General features: G+C 37.7%; 1 protein-coding gene across 1 annotated transcript in view; it reads right to left on the minus strand.

Annotated features, from left to right (window-relative positions):
- The window catches only part of C2CD6 (C2 calcium dependent domain containing 6), a 150,056-nt gene extending 134,167 nt beyond the window's left edge, over window positions 1-15,889 (minus strand). The window contains 1 exon segment of the mRNA XM_049711948.1: window positions 12,756-15,889. Coding sequence (XP_049567905.1) covers window positions 12,756-12,992 — 237 coding nt within the window. The 5' untranslated portion in view covers window positions 12,993-15,889.
- Between the last annotated feature and the right edge of the window lie 678 nt (window positions 15,890-16,567).

Here is a 16,567-nt window from a genome sequence, read left to right on the forward strand (position 1 = left end):
TATTTTTAATTTTAATAACTTTATTTTATATTCTTCTTTCTTTCTTTCTTTCTTTTCTCCCTTTTATTCTGAGCCGTGTGGATGACAGGCTCCTGGTGCTCCAGCCAGGCATCAGGGCTGGGCCTCTGAGGTGGGAGAGGCAAGTTCAGGACACTGGTCCACAAGAGACCTCCCAGCTCCATGTAATATCAAACGGCGAAAATCTCACAGAGATCTCATCTCAACGCAAAGACCCAGCTCCACTCAATGACCAGAAAGCTACAGTGCTGGACACCCTATGCCAAACAACTAGCAAGACAAGAACACAACCTCACCCATTAGCAGACAGGCTGCCTAAAATCATAATAAGGCCACAGACACCCCAAAACACACCACCAGACGTGGACCTGCCCACCAGAAAGACAAGATCCAGCCTCATCCACCAGAACACAGGCACTAGTCCCCTCCATCAGGAAGCCTACACAACCCACTGAACCAACCTTGGCTACTGGGGACAGACACCAAAAACAATGGGAACTACAAACCTGCAGCCTGGGAAAAGGAGACCCCAAACACAGTAATTTAAACAAAATGAGAAGACAGAGAAACACACAGCAGATGAAGGAGCAAGGCAAAACCCCATCAGACCAAACAAAAGAGGAGGAAATAGGCAGTCGACCTGAAAAAGAATTCAGAATAATGATAGCAAAGATGATCCAAAATCTTGGAAACAGAATGGAGAAAATACAAGAAACGTTTAACAAGGACCTAGAAGAATTAAAGAGCAAACAGTGGTGAACAACACAATAAATGAAATTAAAAATTCTCTAGAAGAGATCAACAGCAGAATAACTGAGGCAGAAGAATGGATAAGTGACCTGGAAGATAAAATAGTGGAAATAACTACTGCAGAACAGAATAAAGAATGAAAAGAATTGAAGACAGTCTCAGAGACCTCTGGGACAGCATTAAACACACCAACACTCGAATTATAGGGGTCCCAGAAGAAGAAGAGAAAAAGAAAGGAACTGAGAAAATATTTGAAGAGATTATAGTTGAAAACTTCCCTAATATGGGAAAGGAAATAGTAATAAAGTCCAGGAAGCACAGAGAGTGCCATACAGGATAAATCCAAGGAGAAACACACCAAGACACATATTAATCAAACTACCAAAATTAAATACAAAGAAAACATATTAAAAGCAGCAAGGGAAAAACAACAAATAACACACAAGGGAATCCCCATAAGGTTAACAGCTGATCTTTCAGCAGAAACTCTGTAAGCCAGATGGGAGTGGCAGGACATATTTAAAGTGATGAAGGAGAAAAACCTACAACCAAGATTACTCTACCCGGCAAGGATCTCATTCAGATTTGATGGAGAAATTAAAACCTTTACAGACAAGCAAAAGCTAAGAGAATTCAGCACCACCAAACCAGCTTTACAACAAATGCCAAAGGAACTTCTCTAGGCAGGAAACACAAGAGAAGGAAAAGCCCTACAATAACAAACCCAAAACAATTAAGAAATGATAACAGGACCATATATATCAATAATTACCTTAAATGTAAGTGGATTAAATGCTGCAACCAAAAGATATACACTGGCTGAATGGATACAAAAACAAGATCCGTATATATGCTGCTGAGAGTGTCTTTTACCCACTTCAGACCTAGGGACACATACACACTGAAAGTGAGATGATGGAAAAAGACATTCCATGCAAATGGAAATCAAAAGAAAGCTGGAGTAGCAATTCTCATATCAGACAAAACAGACTTTAAAACAAAGACTATTACAAGAGGCAAAGAAGGACACTGCATAATGATGATGGGATCAATCCAAGAAAAAGATATAACAATTGTAAATATTTATGCACCCAACATAGGAACACCTCAATACATAAGGCAAATACTAACAGCCATAAAAGGGGAAATCAACAGTAACACAATCATAGTAGGGGACTTTAACACCCCACTTTCACCAATGGACAGATCATCCAAAATGAAAATAAGTAAGGAAACACAAACTTTAAAAGATACATTAAACAAGATGTACTTAATTGATATTTATAGGACATTCCATCCAAAAACAACAGAATACACTTTCTTCTCAAGTGCTCATGGAACATTCTCCAGGATAGATCATATCTTGGGTCACAAATCAAGCCTTGGTAAATTTAAGGAAATTGAAATTGTACCAAGTATCTTTTTCGACCACAATGCTATGAGACTAGATATCAATTACAGGAAAAAATCTGTAAAAAATAAAAACACATGAAGGCTAAACAATACACTACTTAATAACCAAGAGATCACTAAAGAAATCAATGAGGAAATCAAAAAATACCTAGAGACAAATGACAATGAAAACACAATGATGCACAACCTATGGGATGCAGCAAAACAGGTTCTAAGAGGGAAGTTTATAGAAATACAATCCTACCTCAAGAAACAGGAAACATCTCAAATAAACAACCTAACCTTACACTTAAAGCAATTAGAGAAAGAAGAACCAAAAAAAACCCGAAGTTAGCAGAAGGAAAGAAATTATAAAGATCAGATCAGAAATAAAAGAAAAAGAAATGAAGGAAAGGATAGCAAAGATCAATAAAGCAAAGATCAAATACCTTCTTTGAGACGATAAACAAAATTGATAAAACATTAACCAGACTCATCAAGAAAAAAAGGGAGAAGATTCAAAACAATAGAATTAGAAATGGAAAAGGAAAGGTAACAACTCACACTGCAGAAATACAAAGGACCATGAGAGATTACTACAAGCAACTACATGTCAATAAAATGGACAACCTGGAAGAAATGGACAAATTCTTAGAAATGCACAACCTTCCAAGACTGAACCAGGAAGAAGTAGAAAATATGGACAGACCAATCACAAGTAATGAAATTGAAACTGTGATTAAAAATCTTCGAACAAACAAAAATCCAGGACCAGATGGCTTCACAGATGAATTCTATCAAACATTTAGAGAAGAGCTAACACCCATCCTTCTCAAATTCTTCCAAAATATTGCAGAGGAAGGAACACTCCCAAACTCATTCTATGAGGCCACCATCACCCTGATACCAAAACCAGACAAAGATACTACAAAAAAAGAAAATTACAGACCAATATCATTGATGAATATAGATGCAAAAATCCTCAACAAAATACTAGCAAACAGAATCCAATTACACGTTAAAAGGATCATACACCACGATCAAGTGGGATTTATCCCAGAGATGCAAGGATTCTTCAATATACGTAAATCAATCAATGTGATACACCATATTAACAAATTGAAGAATAAAAACCATATTATCATCTCAATAGATGCAGAAAAAGCTTTTGACAAAATTCAACACCCATTTATGATAAAAACTCTCCAAAAAGTGGGCAAAGAGGGAAACTACCTCAACATAATAGACGCCATATACAACAAACCACAGCAAACATCATTCTCAATGGTGAAAACCTGAAAGCATTTCCTCTAAGATCAGGAACAAGACAAGGATGTCCACTCTCACCACTATTATTCAACATAGTTTTGGAAGTCTTAGCCACGGCAATCAGAGAAGAAAAAGAAATAAAAGGAATACAAATTGGAAAAGAAGAAGTAAAACTGTCACTGTTTGCAGACGACATGATACTATACATAGAGAATCCCAAAGATGCCACCAGAAAACTACTAGAGCTAATCAATGAATTTGGTAAAGTAGCAGGATACAAAATTAATGCACATAAATCTCTTGCATTCCTATACACTAATGATGAAAAATCTGAAAAAGAAATTAAGGAAACACTCCCATTTACCACTGCAACAAAAAGAATAAAATACCTAGGAATAAATCTAAGAAGACAAAAGACCTGTATCCAGAAAACTATAAGACACTGATGAAAGAAATTAAAGATGATACCAACAGATGGAGAGATATACCATGTTCTTGGATTGGAAGAATCAATATTGTGAAAATGACTATACTACTAAAAGCAATCTACAGATTCAATGCAATCCCTATCAAATTACCAATGGCATTTTTATGGAACTAGAACAAAAAATCTTAAAATTTGTATGGAGACACAAAAGACCCCGAATAGCCAAAGCACTCTTGAGAAAGAAAAACGGAGCTGGAGGAATCTGACTTCCTGACTTCAGACTATACTATAAAGCTACAGTCATCAAGACAATATGGTACTGGCACAAAAACAGAAACATAGATCAATGGAACAAGACAGAAAGCCCAGAGATAAACCCACGCACCTATGGTCAAGTAATCTATGACAAAGGAGGCAAGGATATACAATGGATAAAAGACAGCCTCTTCAATAAGTGGTGATGGGAAAACTGGACAGCTACATGTAAAAGAATGAAATTAGAACTCTTCCTAACACCATACACAAAAATAAACACAAAGTACTCAAAGTGGATTCGAGACCTAAATGTAAGACCGGACACTATAAAACTCTTAGAGGAAAACATAGGAAGAACACTCTTTGACATAAATCACAGCAAGATCTTTTTTGATCCACCTCCTAGAGTCATGGAAATAAAAACAAAAATAAACAAATGAGAGCTAATGAAACTTAAAAGCTTTTGCACAGCAAAGGAAACTACAAAGAAGACGGAAAGACAACCCTCAGAATGGGAGAAAATATTTGCAAATGAATCGACAGAGGATTAATCTCCAAAATATATACACAGCTCATGCAGCTCAATATTAAAAAAACAAAGTACCCAATCCAAAAATGGGCAGAAGAACTAAATAGACATTTCTCCAAAGAAGACATACAGATGGGCAAGAAGCACATGAAAAGCTGCTCAACATCACTAATTATTAGAGAAATGCAAATCAAAACTACAATGAGGTATCACCTCACACCAGTTAGAATGGGCATCATCAGAAAATCTACAAACAACAAATGCTGGAGAGGGTGTGGAGAAAAGGGAACCCTCTTGCACTGCTGGTGGGAATGTAAATTGATACAGCCACTATGGAGAACAGTATGGAGGTTCCTTACAAAACTAAAAATAGAATTACCATATGATCCAGCAATCCCACTACTGGGCATATACCCACAGAAAACCATAATTCAAAAAGACACATGCACCCCAGCGTTCACTGCAGCAGTATTTACAATAGCCAGGTCATGGAAGCAACCTAAATGCCCATCGACAGACAAATGGATAAAGAAGATGTGGTACACATATACAATGGAATATTACTCGGCCATAAAAAGGAACAAAATTGGGTCATTTGTTGAGACGTGGATGGATCTAGAGACTGTCATACAGTGAAGTAAGTCAGAAAGAGAAAAACAAATATCGTATATTAATGCACGTATGTGGAACCTAGAAAAATGGTACAGATGAACCGGTTTGCAGGGCAGAAGTTGAGACACAGATGTAGAGAACAAACGTACGGACACCAAGGGGGGAAAACCATGGGGAGGGGGGTGTGCATGGTGGTGTGATGAATTGGGCGATTGGGATTGACATGTATACACTGACGTGTATAAAATTGATGACTAATAAGAACCTGTTGTATAAAAAAATAAATAAAATTCAAAACTTAAAAAAAAAAAAAAACGAATACTAAACTAGGGGCTTCCCTGGTGGCACAGTAGTTGAGAGTCCGCCTGATGATGCAGGGGACACCGGTTCGTGCCCTGGTCCGGGAAGATCCCACATGCCGCGGAGCGGCTAGGCCCGTGAGCCATGGCCGCTGAACCTGCGCGTCCGGAGCCTGTGCTCCGCATCAGGAGAGGCCACAACAGTGAGAGGCCCGCATACCGCAAAAAAAGAAAAAAATCACCACAAACTTGGTAGCTTAAACAACAAAAATTTATTCTTTCACAGTTGTGAGGGCTAGAAGTCTAATATCAGTCCCCCTGGGCCAAAATCAGACGTCAGCAGGGCAATAATTCCTCTAGAGGCTCTAAGGAAAAATCCATTCTTGTCTCTTCCAGCTTTTGGTGACTGGCCAGTGTTCCTTGGCTTGTGGTCACATCACTCCAATCTCTACCTTTGTGATCACACTGGCTTCTCTTCTGAGTGTGTCCAAATCTCCCTCTACTTCTCTCTTATAAGGACATTTGTGATTACACGTAGGGCCCATCAGATAATCCAAGATAATCTGCCCATCACAAAATCCTAAACTTCACTGCATCTCCAAAGTTTATTGCCATATAAGATAACTACTGACAGCTATAAACAGTTTTATGCTAACAAATTAGACAATTTAGATTAAATGGAAAAATTCTTACACATATTACCAAAACTGAATCAAGAAGAAAGACCTATAACAGCTAAAGAAATTTAGTTAGTAATTAAAGCTCTTCCTACCAAGCAAATCAAAACAAAAACAAAAAAACTTAGACCCAGATTGTTTCACTGGTGAATTCTATAGAATACTTAAGAAATAATAACAATCCTTCACAAACTCAGGGAAAAAAAAATAAAAAGAAGAGGAAAGAACACTTCCCAAGTTATTCTATGATGTCAGTATTACATTAATACCAAAGCCAGACAGACATCACAAGATGAGAAAACAACAAATCATTATCCCTTATGAATACAGAGGTAAAAATCCACCACAAAATATTAGTAAACTAAACTCAACAACATATTAAAAAGGTCCATATACTATGACAAAGTGGGATTTTTCCATCTGAAAATCAATGTAATAAAATTAATGTAAAAAGCCACATTAATAAATGTGTCCAGTAAAGGACAAAAATCACATGATCATTTCACTAGATGCAGAAAATGTATTTGACAAAATCCAAAATGTATTTTTAATAAAAAACTCTGAACAGACTAGGAATAGATGGGAAATTCTTCAACATCGTACTCAATGGTGAAAGGCTGTATGTTTTCCCCTTAATATCAGTGAGGCAAGAGTGTTCACTCTCTCTACTTTTAATCAACATTATACTAAAGGTTCTAACCAGTGCAGTCAGATAAGAAAAAGAAATAAAAAGTATCCAGATTTGAAAGAAAGAAGTAAAAATGTCTTTATTTGCAGGTGACAAATTCTGTATATAGAAATTCCTAAGAAATCCACTAAAAAAAAAGAAGAAGAAGAAAGAAACTACTAGAACTAATAAATGAGTTCAGCAAGGTCTCAGGATACAAGGACAAAATATAAAAATCAATTGCATTTCCATATAATAGCAATGAACAACCTGGAAATGAAATTAAGAAAACAATTACATTAGAAATAGCAGCAAAATAATAAAATACTTAGGAGTAAATTTAAAAGAAGAAATGTGACTAGTACAATGAAAACTACAAAACATTCCTGAGTGAAATTAAAGATCTAAATGAATGGAAAACATTCCATGTTCTTGGCTAGAAAGATTCAATACTGTTAAGAAATCAATTCCCAAACTGATCTACAGAGCCTAAAAAATATACAAACCACTATCTAACTTAATCAGTATATGGGGATAAAATGCAAATAGGAAAGGACAAGACTTTTGAAAAATCATAAAAGACTATTTGCAGACCTGTAAATATATTTTAAAACCTAAATGAAATGTATAATTTCCTAAGGAAATACCATTTAACAAAATTGATCCTGTTAGTGGTAAACAGTTCAAACAGACCACTTTCCATAAAAGAAATAGAAGGAAGCTAGCAATGAGCTATCACCACAAAAAAGTGCCAGGACCAGGTGGTTTCACAGGGAATTCTACCAAATTCAAAAACTAGGTATCCCATGGCACCACTAAAGAAAATGTTCTTATTTTTTTATGAAGCATAGCACTGATACCTAAACCCATAAAGAAAATTATAGATGAATATAACATAAATATTGATACAAAGATACTAAACAAAATAATAAAAACAGAATATCCAGCACCACAAAGAAAATAATATGCAATAACCAAGTGGGATTAATTCTAGGAATGTAAGTTGGTTCAATATTAGGAAATTTATTAATATAAAACACCACATCAACAGATGTAAGGAGAAGAATTATGCAATTATCTCCATACATGTTTAAATGGCCTCTGACAAAATTCAACACCCTTTCCTGTTAAAACACTCAAGAAAATAGGAATTAAGCCAGTCTTGAAGCTACTATTTCATTTGGTGGGGAAACATTGGAGGTATTTACAAAGATCAGGAACGAGGCAAGGTTGCCTACTGTCTCCACTACTATTCAACATGTTACTGGTGGCATGAGTCAAAGCAGTTAGGTAGGAGAAATCAACTAAAGGCAAGAGAATTGGAAAAAAAGAAGTAAAACTATCTCTAATTGAAGATGATCTGATAGTATATCTAAAATCCTAGAGATTAATAACAATACTAACTCAAATGTTTAAAAAAATTAAACAAAGAAGAAGGACATGAACTTAACATACAGAAATCAACAGCCTTAATATACATAAATAATTAGAGGATATAAAGTAGAAAAAGCCCCACTTTAGGAACAATCTTAACAACAAGTGTGCAAAACTCTTATGAGGAAAACTTTAAAACACTTCTGAAAGTCACAAAAGTAGACTTGAATAATGAAAAGACATCTTTGTTCTTGGATAGGACAGGTCAACATCATAAAGATGTCAGTTCTACCTAACATCAATTTAATGCAATCTTTATTTTTAAAAGAACAAGCTTCCTTGTTGAGATAAACAAGTTAATAATAAAGTGTTTTTATTAAAAGTGAGAATAGGGCTTCCCTGGTGGCACAGTGGTTGAGAGTCCGCCTGCCGATGCAGGGGACACGGGTTTGTGCCCTGGTCTGGGAAGATCCCACATGCCGCGGAGCAGCTGGGCCCGTGAGCCATGGCCGCTGAGCCTGCGTGTCCGGAGCCTGTGCTCTGCAACGGGAAGGGCCACTACAGTGAGAGGCCCGCGTACCGCAAAAAAAAAAAAAAAAAAAAAAAGTGAGAATAGTCAGGAAATCATTGGAAAAGAAATCTACAAGGGCAGGGGGGAGGGGTGGGGAACCAGTCTTACCAGACATTAAAACACACTGTAAGTCTTTAAAATAAAATAGTATGGTCTTCAGTACTTTTCCCAAGGTGTATTCATGAAATACTTGAAATGCTTTCTAAAAATGACTGACTTTGGGAAATGCTGTATTCCATATTCCCTTCTTCAATATTCATAGGGCATTTAGCATGTTAAAGATTCTTGCAACAAAGTCAATATCTTTGCTTAAAAAAGTAGTATGGTCTTGGTACATGAACTGATAAACGGCAATGGAATAGAATAGGAAGTCCAGAAAAAACCAAATACATGTGGTAGCTTATGTATAAAACTTATGTATACAGGTGGCATCTCAAAACACTAGGGCAAAGATGGATTTTTTAAAAAATAGATGGTGTTGAGACATCTATTTGGGAAAAGAAAAAAAATTAAATCCAGACCTCATACCACACAGTCCAAATAAATCAGGAATCTAAATGTAAAAATGATATGCAAGTACTAGAAGGCAAAATAGGTAAATTCCTTCATGACCTGGGCATATGTAAATACTTTTTAACTAAGACACAAAATTCAGATGCAATAAAAGATTATAAACTTGACCTCATAAAATTAAGAATCTTTTGCATAGCAAAAAGTACCATAAAAGTCAAAAGACAACTGTTGAATTGTGAGAAAATATTTGTAACACATATCACAGATGCAGATCTAATATCCCCAATAAAGAACTTTTGAAAAACTGAGGGGGAAAAGAAAAATGATAGGAAAATGACTCAAATGGGCAATTCACCAAAAAAAAAAAAAAAAAAAAAGATTTTAAAAGGGACTTTAAACATACAAAAAGATATGTTATGGCCTCATTTCATGCTACTCTCCCTCTCATTCACTATGCTCCATGAACAGTCCAAGCTATAGAAACTTCACACTTGTTTATTCGTATGCTCTCCGCCTCCATCTCCCCACTCTTTAAATGGCTAGCTTCTTCTCATTTTCAGGTTTTCACTTAAAAGCCACCTCCTCAGAGGCCTTCTCTGATCGCCTATCCAAAGTCCTATCTGTCCCTCCACAATGATTCTCTATCATAGTGCCCTTTTATTTCCTTAGAACAACAGCCTAATCTGTAACTGTCTCTACAATTCAAATGTTAGCTTCCAAGGGAAGGTGCTTTGCCTGTCTTGATCACCGTTGTATCCTCAGTGTCTAGCACAAAGCTTGATACATATTTCAAAGTAAATAATGAGAGATTGGGAAATAACATAACAGATTTCAGGATTTGGGAGGTGAAACTCAGAGTGAAGGCAAGGTCCAAGATGTAGAATTGCAGTAAGCTGCTGAAAGGAATTAAGGCCATTCAAAGAACTGATGTCAAGGTGAGGGATAGATTATCCACATTTTCACTAAAGTCATCAACTACAATATCCCTTGATCTGAGCACTATCTCTAGCTAATCCTTCCAGTTCTCTCAGTAATTTACATTTGATAACCTTTTAAAAATCTCATTGAGACCTCCTTTCTCTTTCACCCAGTTTATAAACTCTTCTAGCTCCACTTGCCTCCTTCTGCAGCCTACATCCTCTGTATAATCCCCACATCAATGCCTAGCCTTTTCCTCTATCTGCAGTAATTCTCAAGCATGAATCTAAGCATCACTTGGGATAGTTTAAAATCTGAGCATATTCCCAGGCCCCCACTCTTCTAGATTCAGTAGGTCTAAGGTGGAGGTCCAGGAATCTAGGTTATAACAAGCACCCCCAGAAAGTTTGGACACCGGTGATCCAAAGATAAAATAAACACCGCTCTGGATGAAGAGATGCCCTTCTTCCTATCCCTGGAGAACACCTCCACCTGTACTCTAGAGCCCATACTTTTCCATCCCTTCAGAGATCTTACTTTATTGGCCTCGCTCCCCACTACGTCTGTAATCTCACCTTAAATCCTGATAGCCAAAACTATTTTTTCAGCAAAGCACATCTGATCCATGTCATCCCCCTGCTTAAAACCAACCGTTTCCTATCACCTGTAGCAGTGGTTCTCAACTTTGAATATACTTGAAATCAAATGTGTTCTAAGCACTATCTACAAATTACTGTTTTCCAAATATACTGAGAGATGTGAGACATCTCTGAGAGATGTATTTGTTTCCAAGTTTTAAAAAACTTGTACAGAAATTACTAAACATTTTGTACAGAAAATACCAGACTTATTTATATAGCTGTTCTTATTACCCTATGATAATCCGTTTTCAAGAAATCATGTGCCATACATACACACACACACACACACACACACACATGCCAAGAAGTCATAGAAAAGATGACCTTTTGCTAAATATATAAGTTCCATCTGTGGTGTACTGATGCATAGACAGCATTTACTAAATTGAAGAGGGTCATCCATTCCATGTTCAACGATCTACATCATGTATCTTATAGTAGTTGTTATAATAATTTAAATAGCATATAGTTATCATATTACTCTAAGTTTACTGTATAATAAACATCTATGTCACATAAACTTATTCCTCTGGATCTGTATCTGAAAAGAATTCATTTATGAGATCATTATAACTAAATCCAAGTGCACATTTCATTTCCTAAATTCTTTTTGCTGTTCTACCAAAATGTTAAAATATTCTATGGTCAAATAATTTGGGAAACCAAACTCGGGTAAACAATGTACCTTGCATATATGTGCCCTACTCTTTTTTGAATGTATGTAGATGCTGTTTTATCTATTAGCAAATTCCATTAACAACACTGCCACATGGTAGCTTTTTTATCATTATAGATTTTCCCAGTCAGCAGATACTAAAGAGCCAGCTACTTTTATTGTGGAGAGATTTCTTTTTTTAAACAACAAAAAGGTACCCTCATACTCAAAAAAATTGGAAACCACCATTCTACAGAATAAAAGTCCAAATTCCTTAAGAGGACATACAACAAGCACCTCCTATGGCCTAGATTTCCAAACATACTTCTCTTAACACAAACTCTGCAATTTTTTCTTGTATTATCCTAAAGCTAAACCTTAATATGCTCTCAATTTATCATAACAGTGAGTCAAGATTCTAAGTTTTTAGAATTAAGACGGTACTTTACACATCAAGTAATTCAACTCCTTAAATTTATAGAAAAGTACATCACCTTGTGTGCCATTTGTTTCCTGATAAATACTGTACTATTTTTTAATAACTTAAGACCAACAGAGAATGTAAAATTTCCTAATAATGCTCTAACAAACTTTGAAAAAGTGAGTTTCAACTTGATTCCTCTTTTCCATTTCCTCTATGCTCTGGCAGTACCACTAAATGGTAATTAAACTCAAGAGTTTCACACACTTCAAAAACAAATTTACCTAATTAAGAACAGGAAGCCAATAAATCACTTTGCAGATATGATAGAGTTTTGCTCCTACAGGTTTATCTGTAAGAACCTCAGGAATTGAAAACAGAGGTAACTAAGGTTTCTGGAGTTTAGCCCTTCAACCATACAAATGAATTCCCAATGATGATAATGATGATGATGACAGCAGCTAACATTTATTAACTCTTTACTTTGGACTGTATTAAGTCCTTCATATCACTACCTCCTTTAGTTTTTCAGACAACCCTCTAAGGTAGGTAGTAATTACTGTCTTCACTTAATTAATAAAACGGGGCTCTGACCAATTAAATAACTGTCAGGGTCCCACAAGTAAACTTTTCCTCAGGTGTTACCGCTCTCCAAAACGAGCGCATGTTTCCCTCCCTCCCATCAGCACGCATTGACCCCTTGGTCCTTCCCAACCCTCTAGGTGGTCTGGTAGGGGACAAACTCCTCCACCAGGCCCCCCACTTACATTCAGCAGCCGGTGCCCAGGACCATCCTTGGCCTCGTCTTTGGGCCGATTCAAGGTCTTGCCCTGCTCCTGGATGTTACGGGTTGCAGAAGAGAACTCCGACCCTCTAGCATGTGTGTTTTCCAAGTTGATACGGGGAATCCTCTGAAGTATCGGGGCTGTGTACAGGGAATGGACCCGCCCGCTGCGGTTATGTGCTGTGCTGGAAACCTTGCGCACGTCTCGGGGCGGCTCCATCCCTCCATCCGCAGCTGGGCAGGTCTGCGCACTAACCAACCGACGACCTGCTACTGCGCAGGCGCAGCCCTCTCCCCGCCTTTCCCACGCTTTTCCTGTGCATGCAGCAACCCACCGGCGCCCCGCGTGACCCACACGTTCGCGCCAGGCTTCTGCCCCAGGCTAGCTTTGGGGGCGTGCTAGTTAAGCGAGCCTGCAGGGTCAGCGGCAAGTCCTTGCCCAGGCCGTTTAAGTCTCCCTTTGAAGGAAGTCAGAGCAAGCTTGTGGACAACAAGGCTCCTCAGCACGGGGATTGAACTTGGTTCGTTTCTTGCCTGCCCCTTAACCCATCATAAGCCCTCTTCTCCCTACACCTCCTTACACTATCCCCTGCGCTCCAGATGTTATATTTCCAACAGTCTACGTGGACATCTTTACTCGACTGTCCCATAGACTCATAACACAACACGTTAGTATTCATCTTCCCTCTCAGACCTCTAATATGTTCCAAACGTAGTTAATGTAGCAATGTCATATCCACAAAAGCTTAAAACTTCAGACACAGTTTTGAATTCTAACCCTAAATATCTGAACCCTACTCTTTCTCTCTGTGGCACCTCGTCTAGGACATCTCACACACAGATGCCTGGAATGGTTTACTCATGGGTCTCCTGGCCTGCTGTCATCCTCTCTTTCCACTGCTCCAGTGTTAATACAGCTTACCTTTTAAAGCATACAAAATAACAAACTTTCAGAGTTTCTTTATTGGCCACAAAATTTTAATTCCGTAATATGTAAAACCAGGGACTCCAAAATGCCCTTTACACCTCAGGATCATTACTTAGGGCCATTCTATATGGAATCTATTTTTCTTTTATTCAAAGGCCACCTCAGAGTTCAGCCTTAAGTTTTATAACCCCATACACATACCCCCAAAGCAGAATTAATTGCTGTCTCCAAGCTGCTACTTGGCATATCCCTATTAGTGGGCTCACACTATTAGAATTAGTTGTTAATTTCAAAAGATAGAGTTCTTTGGGGGCAGGAATCTGATCCTCACCTTTCACTCTTCAGGGTTCATGGCACAATACCCCAATGCCCTTGATACATGTTTGCTGTCATTCTGAGTCTGTGCTGTGTCGTGTTTAATCACTGTTCAAAGAGACTTGCTGTCCACCAGCACACTCTGACTTCCTTAGGGTTCATGTGATGCAACAACAAAAATCTAACCTAACTTTAATCAAACCTCTAGCCCTAACCTCCAGTCTACAGGAAATTCAGGAGGTAGAGAAACAAACTCAATGATACTTTTACGGGTAAAAAAAATCAAACAAATAAAAATGTAGGTGGGACTATTTTTAAAAACTGATTTGGATTCTTCATACACACACACACACACACACACACACACACACACACACAAAATATCACGGGGGAATGTAGAATGGTATGGCCTCTCTGAAAAGAGTTTGGTAATTTCTTAAAAAAACTAAGCATGGAACTACCATACAACCCAGCAATTGCACTCCAGGGTGTCTATCCCAGAGAAATGAAAACTCACATTCACTCTAAAAGCTATACACAAATGTTCACAGCAGCTTTGTTCATAATAGTCAAAAAGTGGAATCAGCTCAGATGTCCTTCGACAGGTAAGTGGTTAAACTTCAATACATACCTTGGATCATGGCTTTGCAATAAAAAGGAATGAACTATGGCCATACAACGTGGGTTAATCTCCAGGGAATGCGCTGAGCAGAAAGAAGCTAATCCCAAAAGATTACACACTGTACGATTCAACTTATAACATTACTGAAATTACAAAATTTTAGAAATAGAAGACATTAGTGATTGCCAGGGCTTAGAGTTAGAGGTGCAGGGAGGGGATGTGGGAAGGAGGTTGTGTTTATAAAAGGGCAGCATGAGAGATTCTTATGGTTTTTGGACTTGTTCAGTACCTGGGCTGTAGTGCTATATAAATGAACCCTACACAATTGATAAAATTGTATAGAACTTAATATATACAGACACACACAAGTGTGTACAAGTAAAACTAGGGATATGTAAAACTAGGGATATCTGAACAAGATTGGTAGATCATGTCAGTGTCAATATGCTGGTTGTGATATTATACTATGAATTTTGTAAAATGGTATTTGGAGGCACTGGCCAAGTGTACAAAGGATTACTCTGTATTATTTAAGTTTGCATGAATCTACATTTATCTCAGTAAATTTTTCAATTAAAAAATATCATGGGGGGGCTTCCCTGGTGGCGCAGTGGTTAAGAATCTGCCTGCTAATGCAGGGGACACGGGTTGGAGCCCTGGTCTGCCGCGGAGCAACTAGGCCCGTGAGCCACAACTACTGAAGCCTGTGCTCCGCAACAAGAGAGGCCGTGACAGTGAGAGGCCCGTGCACCGCGATGAAGAGTGGCCCCCGCTTGCCACAACTAGAGAAAGCCCTCACACAGAAACGAAGACCCAACACAGCAAAAATAAATAAAATAAATTAATAAACTCCTACCCCCAACATCTAAAAAATATATATATATATATATATATATCATGGGGGAGAAAAGATGAGACCATTTTAAATTTAGATAACAAACTGAAATGCGTAAACCATGACTAGATCTTAAGAGACATCTGGGAAAATTTGAGAATGGACTGAAATTATTGTTTTTCCAACTGTTTGAATGATATTGTGCTATGCAGAAAAATGTTCTTTTTGGAGGATGCATGCTTAAATATTTGGGTGAAGTGACATGATGTTAGCAACTTACTTTCAAAAGATTTACCAAGAGAAAGGATGTATAAAGAAAGAAAGCAAATGAGGCAAAAATTTAACAATAATCTAAGTTGATATAGATTACAGTTGCTATTACATTAGTCTTTCAACAATTTTACATTTGATAGTTTCCAAATATGGATATTTCATATCCATATATGGATGTTTCATAATAAATTACAAATGGTACACGTAGGCCAGAGATCCCAAATGCTGGCTAGTCTACTGGCTATATCACAACCACTTGGCATACCTTTTTCTAAAAGACAGTGTTCCAGGTACCATCTCAGACCCAATGAATCTGAATCTCTGGGAATGGAGCATAGAAGCCTATGTATATTTTGTTCTGCCTGCGGGGAGTGGGGAGAGGCAGGTATTAATTACCGAATATTTTGCACCCAAAAAACAATGACAAAAACCCCACTGGGGATCTTGCTTTTTGACACCTCAGGAACTCTACTAAGTATACCACTCTACCCAACGTGTGATGTATGGAGAAAGGTGAGAAAAATTATGATTTTGAGCCAATCATGGAGACATACATTAGCAACAAACTTCCTCCAAGTTTCTCAATCATCATGGCCAAAAGTTTTTTGATAGATACCACTGTGTTTTCCTTGATGAAAAATTTGTACAGCTCCACCAGATTCCACGGATTGGGACATGGACATCTTTGGGGGACAATATTCAGCTCACCAAAATCCCCCACATTGGTTCTTTCATGTTTCTCCTTGACGACATTGTTCAGGTGTGGTAAGCTTCAGCTCTAATGAGCGTGGCTTCCCTGAAGTTTGCTGGCAGGGAGGATCA

This window comes from Orcinus orca, chromosome 7 (assembly GCF_937001465.1).
Source record: "Orcinus orca chromosome 7, mOrcOrc1.1, whole genome shotgun sequence".
Taxonomy (NCBI): Eukaryota; Metazoa; Chordata; class Mammalia; order Artiodactyla; family Delphinidae; genus Orcinus; species Orcinus orca.